General features: G+C 37.0%; 1 protein-coding gene across 2 annotated transcripts in view; it reads left to right on the top strand.

Moving 5' to 3' along the window:
- The window catches only part of LOC134667143 (brain-specific angiogenesis inhibitor 1-associated protein 2), a 105848-nt gene that overhangs the window by 76677 nt on the left and 11673 nt on the right, over positions 1 to 17498 (top strand). For both annotated transcript variants that reach the window (XM_063524435.1, XM_063524434.1), the window contains exons 3-6: positions 740 to 815; positions 12369 to 12461; positions 13885 to 13946; positions 16243 to 16314. In XM_063524435.1, coding sequence (XP_063380505.1) covers positions 740 to 815; positions 12369 to 12461; positions 13885 to 13946; positions 16243 to 16314 — 303 coding nt within the window. The remainder of the gene's footprint in view (positions 1 to 739; positions 816 to 12368; positions 12462 to 13884; positions 13947 to 16242; positions 16315 to 17498) is intronic.

Genomic DNA, 17498 nt, shown 5'->3' with positions numbered 1-17498 from the left:
ATGGCCAAAAGTGGAGCACTTAATTATTATGTACGTAATTAAACCTTCTCAACAAACTCCTTATTTTTTACTTAGCCAGCTTATTTTCGCTTACAACAAAGACATATGTAACTTCGTATAAGATGAATAAAGTCTAAGAAAAAAAACGTGCCTCGGAAATCAAGAAAAAGTCATTCTCGCATAGATGGCGCACACACCTTTGGCCTATTCTCGGCTAGATGGCGTGACGACACTGTTTCATATTTAACAATTTTAACATATATCAGTGATTGAACATGGGTCAAAATGATATAAAAATAATAAAATCATTTATCCATATATATTCATTATTTTGATAATTTTATACGTGTTTATTTTGAGTTATACATAGTCGTGTGTCGATAAATGGCAGTAAATTTATAGTGACTACAACATTTACTATGGCAGGACCCCTCTATACTATCTATTCTTTTTGGTTGCAATAAACATTATTACTCTATTTCCTGATAGAAAAAACCTCAACAACCCATTGAACCATTGAAAAATGTATCTAATTTGCAAATATGTCGTAACGTGGTTACGCAAGATGGCCGACTTCATTCAATTGTTCGCTCCAACAATGAATTGACTGATTGGTTTCACTCGGTTACAAAACTTCTTCTTTTTTTTTTTTTCATAAATCATTTATTTACATACAATATATATACAGTGGTACAACCAAACGAAACTAATAACTAAAAACTTCTTATTTTTGTTCCAGAACATTTTGGACAAGTTCAATCCCGGGGCACGGCAGATGATAACGGCTGGGAAGGCTTACTTGAAAGCTTTACATGGTAAGCTCATTTGTTTTTCCTACAAGTACAGTCGACGTCAAAGATATGTTTACACTTTTGCACCTTACTCCTTTGTAATAAGGCGAAAAATGTAAACATATCTTCGACTGTACTTACTAACTTGCTTATTCACAAAATCTTGATATGTTTACTATCACATCTATCTGAGCGGCTGAGGTGCTCAAAAGTATATGGACAAACAACGCCTTGACAATTAAAAATTAAAAACGTACTATTCAGATATTTGTGAGCAATTTGGCCTCTCCGATATATGGGATGACATGACGGCTATACGCGTAAGTGAGTCTATAAACACAATAAATAAAAAAAACTGATTTTTTTGTTGTTTAGACCTGTTGATATACATATTTAGAATTACAGTTGTGTTGTACCTGATCTTTGTTTTTGTCAATTTTTAGCCAAATTGTGCAAGGTTAGACGACAGTCGCTTCCATATTTAATTACACAGACGAGTCTACCGCGATATAATTTCATTGTTTTTACCTTTAATTCCGACGTTTCAGTCGCTTCCATAAAAGACTAAAACCTGCTTTAAGTACCTACTCAAAAAATTGAGGATTTTCCTACTGACGCATAGTATTTTTAATACCTTTAAGTAGCTTCGATTTCTGACATCAATCTTACTTTAGCTTTTGTCTGCGACTTCTTCAGCCTGGGATGATGATGATTTTTAAAAACTACAAGTATATGTCATATCCTACGACATTCCTCGGACCTCAAACTATCTCCATATCAAATTTCATCTTAATCGATTCAATGTTTTAAGCGTGAGGATGTACAGACAGACTGACTTTCGCATTTATAATAGGAGCAGGGATGTTATCATTCAAATCATTCAGGTATTGGAGGGTGTATTTTATTTGTAGGTTTTTTTTGGTTCTTATTAATGTGTATTTTTAGAGTAAGTGAGTTGACGAAGCCTGTTGCGAATTTTATCGCTGTAGTTTTTTGTGACGATGCCTGTAGCTGATTGTAAATTTGTGTTTACCTGACGAAGCTTGCGTTGCGGATATAAAAGTTTGGTCTCTGAATAAAATTTAGAATCATTCATCGCTCGACATTTAAAAACAATGAAGTCATAATAGAGTCATCCTCAGTTAGGTACCTATCTGAGGGCCTACAGCGAACCATGTTCGACGAGTCGCCTCTCTGTCTCACTTGTAAATTCGTACGTATGTGTAACAGGGAGGCAACACGTCGAAGGTGCTTCGCGGTAGATCCTCTGATGTTAGATGCTCGAAAGAGTTTTTACCATCTGTTCGTTAATGATAGATAAGTGCCGGTTAACCGCAATATTCTTAACTGACTGTTAGTAGATCTTATGTCGTTATTATAAGGTTTATATTAGTTCAATTAAATATGTAGACAGTAGTACTAAGTCGCAAAAAGTCGTTTAATCTCTCTGTCTGTTTATTGTTGTAATTCTTTAATTTTGATTTTTGTGGTAACTGATCAGTAGTTAATGTAATTATGAATATTTGGATTGTATTGTATAATCGCCCCACAAGAATCCTGTTAAAAAAAAAACCGGGCAAGTGCGAGTCGGACTCGCGCACGAAGGGTTCCGTACCATAATGCAAAAAAAAAAAACAAAAAAAAGCAAAAAAGACGGTCACCCATCCAAGTACCTACTGACCCCTCCCGACGTTGCTTAACTTTGGTCAAAAATCACGTTTGTTGTATGGGAGCCCCATTTAAATCTTTATTTTATTCTGTTTTTAGTATTTGTTGTTATAGCGGCAACAGAAATACATCATCTGTGAAAATTTCAACTGTCTAGCTATCACGGTTCGTGAGATACAGCCTGGTGACAGACGGACGGACGGACGGACGGACGGACGGACGGACGGACAGCGAAGTCTTAGTAATAGGGTCCCGTTTTACCCTTTGGGTACGGAACCCTAAAAAATAAAAGCCTCTATAGATACTTCTTAACTTTTTCTTTCGCTTAGAAACAGCTTCTAACTGTAAGACTATAAAAAGCATATATAAAAGGCAGTTATACTTGTATTCACCTTATCTTCACTAACTTACATAAACTATTACTCAAGACTATCTATTTCCGTGATTCCGTTATGTAAGATTATAAAAGCCATACCCATGCGATAGCTGCTGGCTTAACCACCGTTACTAGTTTTATTATACGCTATTTCCAAACATCTACGCGGTATCTTGGACATTATAGGTTCATTTACCCTGTTTTTATCCTTTTTCAATCGGTATTCGCATCAAATATTCTCGAAGGGTATTGTATACCGTTTACGACCTAGAGGCGAACGAACATACAAATTGATGTCAACTTGATCACGTCTTTATATTCGCAAGTCTCGCTCGTACTTATGTACCAGTATATAGGTGCGAGCGAGACACGCTGCGAGTGATATCAAGTCAATATCAGATTATTACGGTTCGAATGCCACTTCCATTCCAAATATGCGGTCACCACTTATTTTGGCGTTAAATAAATTAAGGAGCGAGATTTGACTCTACTGTTGACTTTAGGTCAAGAAACTTTTTAGTTTGTTTATATAAAACCAGTTTTCTTGTGTGGGACTATGAAATAGTTATTTGTACAACAAGAGATCAAAGTTTGATATTTCTTCGAGTGCTTATTTTGAGTCCCGTGCAAGCGAAAGATTCTATAATAGATTCACGAGCGTAGCGAGTGAATCTATTATAGAATCTTGAGCGTAGTAAGGGATTCAAAAGCGCACGAGATGTAAATAACTTTGATCTCGTGTAGTACACAAAATTTTTCACCCTAAGCAGTGAGAACATACCTAGAGGGACAGAGATAATAGAACCCAAGTATATCGAACTTCCCGCATGTTGAAATGACATTTGACTATAAAGGTCACTTGAATTACATTTTGTCTCACTCAGTGAGCAAAATGCGATATTGCTCACTCATTTCGTCTCACTGAGTGAGCAAAATGTGATTTTGCTCACTGAGTGAGACAAAATGACTCAGTGAGCAAAATGCGATTTTGCTCACTGTTTTTAAGCAGCAAAATACCCTTGTTCGAGCTGCTGAGGTGAAAACATTTTTATTTACCCTAAGGCTATAATAAGGTATAATAAGACTAGGTATTTCGCTGTTGTCGTTGATGCCTTTTGTATATAATTTTATTTAACTCAATCCTTATGGTTCTGGTGTAAACTTAGTCCAGTAAGTACTTAGAGGATATAACCAACGGAGACGCCATGTCTATAATTTTCGGTACAAAATAGTCTGCCGTTTTTTGCGGGGGAGGGGCACATCAAATGTATAGGAACGTCATGTCAGATAAACGTCAGTCCATACATGTGGTTGACCATTGGCCGCCTATTTTCGACAGAGGGGAACGCCTGTTAATGACCACTCCGTTTGGTTATATTCTCTAAGAGTAAGTAGCATATCGGTGTGACCACTTTTTTTTCTACAGGAAATTTCCACTTGCCATTTTACTGTACAAAATAGTTGCTTCTTGCTTTTTAATTTTAAAGGTTTTAAATAAAAATGTTATTGATTTACGTACATAATATATCCTTAATACCTAGACGAAACATAATAAACTTATCTGACATGACTGACACTTATCTGACCCGTATCAATGGCAGTTATCCCTTCTCCATAAATATACTCCGCACGCAGTATTGAATACTACCAAATATAATATTTACAATTTTACACAATATCCCGATATTTAAAAAAGTTGTGATTACTGTAGTCAGTGTAGTCACTAAGTATTCACTGGCTAAAATCTTAGAGGATATAACCAACGGAGACGCCATGTCTATAATTTTCGGTACAAAATAGTCTGCTGTTTTTTGCGGGGGAGGGGCACATCAAATGTATAGGAACGTCATGTCAGATAAACGTCAGTCCATACATGTGGTTGACATGTGGTATGTGGTTGACCATTGGCCGCCTATTTTCGACAGAGGGGAACGCCTGTTAATGACCACTCCGTTTGGTTATATTCTCTAAGGCTAAAATAAAGTTCTGCTTCTGTCAAGCATCTTGCGCGGTATTACAATATTTGACGTTGTCAAACAATAGTTGATTGGCTCGCAGAACAATAAAAGTGGGGTAATTTTTGAGCTCTAGGTAGTCAGAATGCACTCTAGTCAGTCGATTACCAAAAAACAAACTTCATACAAACTTTGTACATCTTTTCACACAACTTACACGAAGTCATTGAAGCGGAGGCAATTAATTTTACACACCGTAAGCCAAATGGGTGCATCTATATGCAAAACCTCAGTGCTTGGCTACGGAACTAGGACGTGGTCCTTGCCAAATTGTCTCGGCTTATCTAGAGTATTAAAGCTGACGCAACGGCCATAAACTTGTGCGTTCGCGATGTATGGCCGTTCAAGCTTGTTCTGTTACTGCTTTATTATGGCTAGTGTTGGTAGGAACTTGGCTTTTGAGTCTATATTTGAAGAACTCGAACCGTTTTTACGTGACTCTGCGCTTTAGAAATCTTCCAAGTCTTTTAATTTTAAAATTTCGCCAAACAACGTTAAATGGGGTTTCGGAATGTTTAAATGTTGTAAACTAGTGTTGGTAAGAACTAGTCTTTTGAGAGTATTTGAAGACATCATTTTTACGTGACTGTGTGCTTAAAAAAATTCCTAGTCGCAAGTCCCGAGACCTAGTCAAGTTCTTTATCAAGACTTTCTTCAGCTCAAAACGAATCTATTGAGCCTCCAAATAAAGACTCCGTCAAAAATTTTATAGGTTTCACAAAAATAACAGTAAAACAAAAACCGGGCAAGTGCGAGTCGGACTCGCGCACGTAGGGTTCCGTACCATAATGCAAAAAAAACAAAAAAAAAACAAAAAAAAAAAACGGTCACCCATCCAAGTACTGACCACTCCCGACGTTGCTTAACTTTGGTCAAAAATCACGTTTGTTGTATGGGAGCCCCATTTAAATCTTTATTTTATTCTGTTTTTAGTATTTGTTGTTATAGCGGCAACAGAAATACATCATCTGTGAAAATTTCAACTGTCTAGCTATCACGGTTCGTGAGATACAGCCTGGTGACAGACGGACGGACGGACGGACGGACGGACGGACAGCGAAGTCTTAATAATAGGGTCCCGTTTTACCCTTTGGGTACGGAACCCTAAAAACGCGTTTTTTATGAGTTGTGTATAATCGTGTGAAGACAATGTATGATTATTATTTATAATTTAAGGAAAGTTATAAATAAATTGAGAGATGTTTGAAAAGGGCACAAATGTCAAATATGACTGGTTAGATCTTAAATATAATATCGTTATCGTATCTTGGTGATGTCTAAAAGATATCTAAGGCGCTGGTCCCACCGCGAGCTAGAGCGCGATATTTATAGCTCACCGCTGGGCGAGTAACTATAAATATCGCCGTGTCTCTTTTATTTACACGGGAGTGCTTATCTTTTGTTCGTGTTTATAGCCGATAGCTCATAGCTTACTAGCTCGCGGTGGGACCAGTGCCTAATAGATGTCTATTTCAAAATCCGAATCGGGCCCAGAATCTCTAAAAAGTTGAAAAGATCTCCAGTTTCGTAATTATTAGAGTCTAAAATACTGAGTACAGTTTAAAAGCAGAATACTCAAAAGACTAGTTAGGGTTCCGTACCCAAAGGGTAAAACGGGACCCTATTACTAAGACTTCGCTGTCCGTCCGTCCGTCCGTCCGTCCGTCCGTCCGTCCGTCCGTCTGTCACCAGGCTGTATCTCACGAACCGTGATAGCTAGACAGTTGAAATTTTCACAGATGATGTATTTCTGTTGCCGCTATAACAACAAATACTAAAAACAGAATAAAATAAAGATTTAAATGGGGCTCCCATACAACAAACGTGATTTTTGACCAAAGTTAAGCAACGTCGGGAAGGGTCAGTACTTGGATGGGTGACCGTTTTTTTTTGCTTTTTTTGTTTTTTTTTTTTGCATTATGGTACGGAACCCTTCGTGCGCGAGTCCGACTCGCACTTGCCCGGTTTTCTTATCCAACACTACGGCCAGCTCGGGGTGAACTAATTTATTTCGCTAAACAACAACTAAATGGGGTTTCGGACTGTTTAAGTGTTGTAAACCCTGATGTATGAGTTCTCGCACGCATTTCATCACTTTGGGTCTTTGCGGGAATATAGTACAGTCATTATAGATTTTGACCCGTGAATAATTAGTTCTTGGATTTTTTTTTCGTAGGTCCCTCGGGGGGGTCACTGGGAGTGTAAATTCAAAAAGTAGGCTGAATCAGGCTCCTGCGTATATTCGAAAAATGGTTTTTTTCCAAAAAAACGGTTTTTCTTCAATAACTCGGCCATTTTTGATTTTATAGTAAAACCGTAAAGACAAAACTTGTAGGAAATTTGATTCTCTACAAGTTAGTCCAGTCATTATATCCAAAAAACCAACCCTTCCCGTGAATAATCAGTTCTTGGATTTTTTTTTCGTACGTCCCTCGGGGGACTCACTGGGAGCGTAAATTCAAAAAGTAGACTGAATCAGGGTCCTGTGTATATTCGAAAAACGGTTTTTCGTGAATATCTCGGTCATTTTTGATTTTACAGTAAAACCGTGAGGACAAAATTTTTAGAAAATTTGATTCTCTACAAGTTTGTTTCCCTTCATTTATGCCGTAAAGCGTGGAACATAGGAGATAATGATAATATTTTGAATTTGTCGCGTTTTTCAGGTTTAATTTCTAAAATATCGATTTTGGGGGAAAAAAGGTGGGACCCAAAATTGTTCAGAATTTGATTCTCTACAAGTTTAGTCCTCTTCATTTATGTCGTAAAGTTGAAAATAAACGAGATTTTGAAAATATTTTGAATTTGTCGCATTTTTCAATTTTTATTTCCAAACTATCGATCCTAGAAGAAAAATTGTGATGACCAAACTTGTAGAGAATCAAATTTTCTAAAATTTTTGTCCTCACGGTTTTAATGTAAAATCAAAAATGACCGAGTTATTCAAGAAAAACCGTTTTTCGAATATACACAGGACCCTGACTCAGTCTACTTTTTGAATTTACACTCCCAGTGATTCCCCCGAGGGACGTACGAAAAAAAAATCCAAGAACTGATTATTCACGGGAAGGGACGGTTTTTTGGATATAATGACTGGACTAACTTGTAGAGAATCAAATTTCCTACAATTTTTGTCCTTACTGTTTTACTGTCAAATCAAAAATGGCCGAGTTATTGAAGAAAATCCGTTTTTTTGGAAAAAAAAAACGTTTTTCGAATATACGCAGGAGCCTGATTCAGCCTACTTTTTGAATTTACACTCCCAGTGACCCCCCAGAGGGACCTACGAAAAAAAAAATCCAAGAACTAATTATTCACGGGTAGGGTCGGTTTTTTGGATATAATGACTGTACTAATAATCGTGAAATCGTGATTTTATTACCGAAAAGTATGTACTAATTCACCGCGTTTTAATTGAAATTTTCATTAACATGGTCATCATCTGCATCTCATCAAGTCATCACTTTGGATCTTTGCGGGTATAATCGTGATTTTATTACCGAAAACGTCACTGGTACGCTCTCAGGTGACTGACATAAGAGCCCTTCAACGTGCACACTAGCGTCACAGCTAAATAATCGTGATTATTTAAATTTAATGAAATATATTGAAAAAAGGGGGCCGCTACGTACTCTATTGTGTATTTAAGTACCTTTTGAATACATCAAACTAGTTTTTACGTTGCTGGTTTCGTCGATCTAGGAACTCAAAACAAAAACGGCCGTTTTAACTTTGGACGCATAGATTGACGAATCCAGCAACATAAAAACTAGTCTGATGTATTCAAAAGGTACTTAAATACACAATACAGTACGTAGCGGCCCCCTTTTTTCAATATCTTTCGTCAAATTTAAATAATCACGATTATTTAGCTGTGGCGCTAGTGTGCACGTTGAAGGGCTCTTAAGTCATAACCAATTTTTGCAGCGGATGTGCGACCTCACTGCAGGTCAACATAATCCCATCAAAAACATTACATGTAAAAAGGTGCAAGTCTCGCAACGCTTTTACTACAAAAAAGTTTTGAGATGTAATGTGAAACCAAGTCGGTTATTTTAATCAGTGCCAGGGGGTGTTAAAACCGTATCAATAAGATATCTTTAATTTGTAATACGTATAATGACTTGGCCATCGCACGGCTGCATAATGACAAAAGGATCATCGTCACCTATTAAAAATAATTCTAATTGAACATAACGCTAGCGCTAATTGCAGTTTGAGCATTACACATATTTATGAGTACGGTACGAGTAAAGCATTATGTGCGATTGCCAAGTCATTATATGATGATTAGTGACGGATTACTGATTATTATTTAATTATTAGATTTAATGAATGGGCAATACGAAAAACTGTTGCTACTGTACAAGAATCAGAACCGGAAAAAAAGAAAAGAAAGATTTGTAATAATAAAAAAACTACTCCTAAAAAGAATAAAAATGTGTTAAATAAGAAAATCTAATAAAATAAATCAATATGCCCACGTTTCTACAAAAAGAAGTGAAATCCCACCAAAAACATTCTGTAAAAAACTAGCCAAGTCTCGATGGAGCTGCTTGTTTATTTCTAAAAAGTAATGAAATCTAGACAAAGTCGTGCCAAGTCTAAGGTTCCTTACTGCGATTTCTTTATTATTATAGTTAATGTTGTGTGACTTGGCCGTTGAAGGGTACACAAGGGTACAAAACCAGGTGCTCCATGACACCATTGCACCAATCTGTCGCCAGAACCGCTACCCATTGACGATGGAAAATTGCCACTTGGAAAACGTTGATTCAATAAATAAATAAATAAATAAATATTATAGGACATTCTTACACATACAAATAAATGCCCTTACTGGGATTCGAACCCAGGACCATCGGCTTCGCAGGCAGGGTCACTACCCACTAGGCCAGACCAGTCGTCAACCAATAACCAGTCAATTGTAGGCTTGATAAAGCTGCGTATTTCAATAATACTTATGTATGGGCGAGCCTGAAACAAACACTTCTTTTTGGTGCAATGGCAGATTGGTGCAATGGTGTCATGGAGCACCTGGTTTTGTACCCTTGTGTACCCTTCAACGGCCAAGTCACACAACATTAACTATAATAATAAAGAAATCGCAGTAAGGAACCTTAGACTTGGCACGACTTTGTCTAGATTTCATTACTTTTTAGAAATAAACAAGCAGCTCCATCGAGACTTGGCTAGTTTTTTACAGAATGTTTTTGGTGGGATTTCACTTCTTTTTGTAGAAACGTGGGCATATTGATTTATTTTATTAGATTTTCTTATTTAACACATTTTTATTCTTTTTAGGAGTAGTTTTTTTATTATTACAAATCTTTCTTTTCTTTTTTTCCGGTTCTGATTCTTGTACAGTAGCAACAGTTTTTCGTATTGCCCATTCATTAAATCTAATAATTAAATAATAATCAGTAATCCGTCACTAATCATCATATAATGACTTGGCAATCGCACATAATGCTTTACTCGTACCGTACTCATAAATATGTGTAATGCTCAAACTGCAATTAGCGCTAGCGTTATGTTCAATTAGAATTATTTTTAATAGGTGACGATGATCCTTTTGTCATTATGCAGCCGTGCGATGGCCAAGTCATTATACGTATTACAAATTAAAGATATCTTATTGATACGGTTTTAACACCCCCTGGCACTGATTAAAATAACCGACTTGGTTTCACATTACATCTCAAAACTTTTTTGTAGTAAAAGCGTTGCGAGACTTGCACCTTTTTACATGTAATGTTTTTGATGGGATCTCATCTCTTTTTGTAGGCAGTCCTTCTTTTCGGGTACTCATACTCATACTATGTATACACATATCATAACTAAACATATCTTCATTCATACTCACATCGTACATCGTAGTGTACCTTTACTTTACCTACTATTTGTAGAAACTGCAACAGTAACTTTGTAATATCATATATTTATATGGAATTACAAACTTACTTATGCAGTTCTTAGATCTTTAAAACGTGACTGATATTGCAATATTTTTAGGTTTTCCCTTTATGTGGCCATTAAACCCTAACTCTGTACCAAATTTCAGCTCTCTGAGTTTATGGGAAGTACTAGTTCTATTCTGATGATCATGAGTGAGTTTCATAAATGCGAAACTTTGCTTTCGCTTAACTTCGGAACTAAATGACCTACAGACTTGAAATTTTGGATTTTAAGTATGTGATTATAGCTTACTGGATGACCAAAATTTCTGCGTTCTGGTCTTATCCAGAGGTTCTCAAATAGGGGCCTGAAAATGCGGCGAAATGGTTCCAGTAAAGGATGGTACGGCAGTGTTTGCTTCGCACTCGACTTGGCGGGGGCACGGCAGTGCCCCCGCCAAGTCGAGTGCGATTTCCGTAATTATATAACCAATAATTAATATCTCTGATATTATATCATGGTTTTTCTTGCGAAGTGGTTGTTCCATTTTATATCATTCTTGTTCACCTTTACTTAGCCTTTAGCTTCAATAATAATTTCTATAGCGTGACTTAATTAACCTTTAAAGTCAAGTGGTTATTTTCTGTTCTTATCATCATACATATTTATAGTAATAAACGCTATAGATCTAACCTCGTGCCGCCCGCCATACAAAATTATAGCCAAGGAAGTTAGAATCTTGTTGTATTTTCAATTGGGTTGAATTTCATTTGTTCAAAAATTTTACGAGATAAATGAAATGCTACCTACTTTGTTATTAATTAAGGTTGACATTCCATCGAATCTGAGTGTACATCCTAATGTACATTGGGCGGCACGAGGCTAAAGAAAGTATTAACAGTTACAGAATATTTGCTGAGTCACGACAGTGGCAAATAAAGACGGATGGCCCGATTCGAGCTTTAAGATACGTCAAATATTACGTCTAGATATCCATGAGACGTCCACTGCTGAACATAGGCCTCCCCCTTGGAAGCGACCCGCATCCAGCGTCCTCCAGCGACCTTAACAAGGTCGTCTGTCCATCTTGTGGGTGGACGTCCTACGCTGCGCTTGCTAGTCCGTGGTCTCCACTCGAGCACTTTTCGACCCCATCGGCCATCTTTTCTGCGTGCAATGTGGCCCGCCCATTGCCACTTCAGCTTGCTAATTCGAACTTTAAGATACGTCAAATATTACGTCTAGATATCCATATCGTAGCTAGCCGTAATATCTGACGAATCGAATGGGGCTGTAAACAATTTTTGCACTATAGGTATATTTTTAAAATGAATTCAGTATTTAAAGTGTAAGTATATTTAAAGTATTTAAAGTGTCGATAAACATTTTAGTTAGATTCTAAAATGTCTTGCATACCATCACATATATTATTAACCTCTAATATCCTTTATTTTTCGGGGAAAATCTTCTTGATAACTTCTTGTTTTAAAGTTTTTTCTTTATGCACGAAAAAAGATAAGATAAGATGCAATAAAAAGATGCAATAAACTAAGATAAGATAAGATCCTTATCTTATCTTGAGACCTTGCGCAGTATTTACTAATTGTTTTTTTTTTTTAGGAGCTGCCGCAGCCTCCAGGCTGTACGTGGATGCAGTGGGCAAGCTGGGTCGCCAGGCCCAGCAGGGCACCTGGGGAGGATGTGCAGATATAGGTAACCTTCATACAAACACATGTAATGGCTCCTCTACACGATGGACCAACGCCGGCCACTCCAAGGGACGCATTTATGCGTTAGAACCAAGTGATATTGCTATCTCATTCTACCGCATGGCTGTGTCCCTTGGAGTGGCCGGCGTTGGCCTATCGTGTATAGGAGCCATAATCTAATCACGCTTCAAAGGGCTGTGAGTGATCCTCATAGATTTTTTAGGTACCTATCATTCATACAAACATACGTAATCACGTTTCGAATGGTTAGGCAGAGATGATTCTCAATGATTTTCTCTTGCTAAAACCATTACAATGCTTTTTTGCCTCATAGGCGGTCTGAGGAATCGTAGGGGAGCCTCACTTGCACCAGTTGCACCTACTGATATGTCGTAAGAATGTTTCACATTGATAAATTTCGGAAACTTCTCATATGTATGAGGATGAAAATTACCTTTCTCACAATAAATGTTTCCTTAATTTCCTATGAATCTTTCCGAGAGCTTTTTAATATATTTCTGAAAAACTCCGTGCACATGCACACTCTTGCACTTGGTGCGACGCGCCCACTTACTTCGACTTTCTGAGCGCATTTTGAAATGTAATGATCGATATTTATAAATATCACTATTATTACATTGACACAGACATTTATCTGAACGGCTTAAGCCTCAGCTTTGACTTTATCCTCAATCCATCTCTAGCAAATCTATTTATTCATTTCATTTAACAAATTGGCAGTCTACCCACACAATACTTACCTATGCGTAGTCTCTATTCTGAACCTAATCAATAAACATTACATTAAATATTGTAATTGTTAATCTATTTACATATACAATAATAAATTAGACCGGTCGACGTCCTTAGTGACTTTTAAATACGTGGGTGTGTCTATTTATGTTATGATTCACATTATCATTGTACTTGACTTGTAGAAAAAAGACTTAAATTTGCTTATACATATACTCGTAAAGTACTTAAGCGACTTTGTCGTTAAAGGATAGATTGAATTTAATGTTCTAAAGTAATATTGGTCCATGGTAAACCCACTTAAAACTTTTCCCATATCTCTTGAAACCGGTTTGATGTAGCTAAAGTTGCGATGTATTTTTCAAAATAGGTGCTTATGCTTATCTGCTATTCACATAATACATTTATATTAAAAAAAATATTTATAATATGAGTACCTAGTCATCAGCCAAATATTATTTCCTATACCTTAGTACTTAAGCGAATTTAATTTAGTTTTATTTACATAAGTTTGTTTATTTTTCTTTTTATTGTAATCTACCTATAACTCGATTAAATATTCAATAAAAGAAAAAAAAAAGATAAGAATGCGATATTGACTGCGACAGGATTTTAATTCAAATCTCATTAAGTGATGTTTTCAGCTTTATATCAAGGATTTTTTGTCATTACAGGGACCGCCTTAATGAAAGTCGTGGAAGTTTACCGAGAAATACAAGACCAGCAAATGAATATCGTAAGTGACTTTTTATTAGCATCCAGGAGGCTGGTTCTGTGTTAAAGAATTTGTTTTTCATCAAATTTTGATACGTGCGCCAATGCGAGCGAAATACCTTATGAGACATCTCTTAGGGACTGATTTTTGAATTTCGATCGCTCGATTTTATCACTCAAAAAACTGTGACATTTTTGAAATACGAGGAATAGAAATTGGAAAACTGGTGGTATTGGCCACTCGTATTCTATTTTAGTAGAATTTAAATGCCTAGTGGAGAATATTGAAGGGAGCCACACGAAATCGAGCGCTCGAAATTCAAAAATCTGCCCATGATCCCATTTTGCCTAACGCTGATTGGTGCTCACGGTCAAGGTCATATGAAAATAAGATGAAATAATCTAAATTTGTGTCAGTATTTAAAGTCCATTCCATCAAATTAACAACTTGTTATGGTTTTGATTTGATTTTGCCTATCTTGTCGATTGTTTTGGTGATCACTCACGACTTTTAGAATGGACCAATCAGCGTGTATGACCTTCAAGGTCGTATCAGAATGTGATCAAAGGGGTCATCCATTAATTACATCACACCTTTAGGGGGAGGGAGGGGGTCAAGAAAATGTGGCATATTGTGAAATGGGGGAGGGGGGGAGACACAAACTTTGTGACGTCACTTTAACTTCATCAGTAACCGAAAATTTATTTAAATTATTTTATTCGCTGTACATTCAAATAACAAGTTTTTAAAACGATAATCGTTTTTATTCGTTTAATTTTCTTTCCTACGCAGTTTTGGGTTATAAAATGACTAATTTTTATATCGTCAAAAATATTTTGATAAAATAATAATAATACTTAGGTACTTACTTAATTCGATTTGGCGATTTCGAAGAAAAAATGTGACGTCACACTAGGGGGGGGGGGGTTTGCCAAATGTGACCAAGTGTGACAAGGAGGAGGGGAGGGGTCAAAAAACCTAGAAATTCGTGTGACGTAATTAATGGATGACCCCAAAACCATTACAAATTGATAATCTGAATCGGGCTCCCGTTTTCTGAATAAAAACCTAATAGACGACGTCTAGACAATTCTTTGTGGCTAATGCTAGGGCAATAAAGCGAATTAATATTTCCCTGGCCTGTTAAAAGTTTAACAAATAACATCTGTTTTTATCCGACAGTGCAACATAAAGAAGGATAATGTGTTCAACAGTCTATGTATGTGTGTATGTATGTTACTTTATGGCAATGTACAGAACAAACGCCGATTTAGATGATTGTTTCGGCAGTCAGTTTGTCTTAATTATTCGAGTGTCATTGAAGTGAAAGCAAAAAAAAATCGACGTACTATGTCGAGTAGGATATCGTTTGGTAGGAATTTGAAAATCAGCTTTACTATCAATGAAAATTGATCTTTTTTGATATTTTGAATGACCATTTAGGATCTAGAGTTAGACCAAGAAAAGCCTGCAGAGATTTTGGCAGCACACGCAGTGCCAGTGTTATTTATAGGTCATAATTTCATAGAAGTTTGACGTTTAAAATAACACCTGCACTGCGTGTGCTGTCAAAATATGTCATTTAACGTTCTATGCCGTTATTCATAAACGCGTTACTGGCTTGAATTAGCTATGAATCGTTTGTCTTTATCTACCATTTTGACTTAATTTGAAGCGTGGTTTAGCCTTCTTCACACTAGGCGAGAACTGAGACACTAGCGCACCGCTCTCCCACCTTCGTTACCGGGCACGGCATTCTCCTGCCAGCTATGCGGTCGCGGCTGCCGCTCTCGCATTGGACTTAATAGCCATTTGCGGAAGTGCCGCACTCTTAATAAAGACGCTGCTTAAACCATCATCTTATTGATGTGACAGGCCAATGATGATGATGACTTAATATGTATTTAAAAGAAAGGGATACAAACATAATTTAACTAAATCAGGCTCGTAAAGTGTAATGAATAAGGGGGTTACGTGATAACGTCTTATAAATCGATGAACACCGGTAGCATGCAGAAAAAGTGTCCGTTGTGGACAGAGGGCCTACCGCGAACCACGTTCGACGTGTTGCCTCCCTGTCACACTTACGTACGAAGTAACAAGTGCAACAGAGAGGCAACACGTCGAACTTGGTTCGCGGTAGGCCCTCAGATCTCCATGGTAACGTTAAGTAATGTAATGGTGATGTTTTCTTATAACATTATCACGCAAAATTATCGTCCGTAAACCGACTTTACAGACAACCATATTTTTTATTAAATTTGTTACTCTACGTTGTAGGATTTATGTTATTTTTAAAATGTACTTGCTATTTCAGTTGAAGGCGTTTTACGTGGATCTCCTGGTTCCCTTGGAGACAAATCTGGAGAAGGACACGAAAGTAGTACAGGTCTGTTTACAAATAGAAAATCCTCCGCAAATCCCGTGAATACGACGTGTGCAAGCATTCACTGAGACAAAAAACTAACAAAAAAACACTTAGAATTACAAAAATAAAACTTAATCCGGGGACAAGGAGAGTCAACTAATAGGAACAAATTGACTTTTGCAATTTCTATTAGTAGGAAATACAACTTCTATATTTGTAATTTGAAGTATGCTAGAGTAATTTCAGAAATTTGGTTTTGTTATTCCGAGAGGTGCTTTAGCAATATCGGAGGTGATGACGTCATGGGTGAAAACTAACCGTTTTGTAATTCTAAGCGTGCTGAGACGATGACGTCACAAGTTTTACTAAACTGTACTGCGATTCCAAGCTAGCTGTTGCTATACTAGAGATAATGACGTCGCAGGCAAAAACTAAACTGTTTGCAATTCCACCGCCCCTAGTACAGGTGCGCCGCGAGAGCATGTCGCGCGCGTGGTAGCTACCACTAGTCTCTTATTCTGTCGGTATGAATAAAAAAGCAATTGGTAGTATATCTCTGTGCTAAAGAGGCACTATAACAGCCTGTCGAGATATTCTACCCATTCCTTTCTTATTCATGCAGTCAGAAAGAGACTAGTAGTTATTACGCGCGCAACATGCTCTCGCGGCGCACCTGTGCTAGGGAGGTTGGAATTGCAAACAGTTTAGATTTACCTATGATGTCATTATCACTAGAATAACAACAGCTAGCTCGAAGTAGCAGAACAATATATTCCTGTAGACCCCCCCCCCCCCCAACTACACAGTAGGTCGCGGGTTAATATGTCCATGGCCCACAATATATCCTAAATTTATTATTTAACTTAAGTATGTTTTAAACAAAGAAGACACGAGACACGCCCGCCCGACATCCGACACAATACTAACTCTAACCAAATGAACGTAGCAAGTAGTAAATTTTACTAAAATCACTAACATTCGTTTCGCTGTGTTGGTATTACAAAACTCGTTTAGTGATTGGTACAACAATGAACATAAACACAACAAGTCTATCTACTAAATACCGGTAAACTTTGTAATGTCGCTATAGTAACAACTGAATTGTTATTTTAAATGGGGTAATGTTATTCCCGCGAACTCGTTTTTTAGATATTACAAAACTATGTAATTGAGACATTTACTAAAATCATAACTTGAAATCACAG

Source organism: Cydia fagiglandana, chromosome 9 (assembly GCF_963556715.1).
Source record: "Cydia fagiglandana chromosome 9, ilCydFagi1.1, whole genome shotgun sequence".
NCBI lineage: Eukaryota > Metazoa > Arthropoda > Insecta > Lepidoptera > Tortricidae > Cydia > Cydia fagiglandana.
The sequence above is the reverse complement of the archived record's forward strand: the minus strand, read 5'-3'. Positions and strand labels throughout refer to the sequence as shown.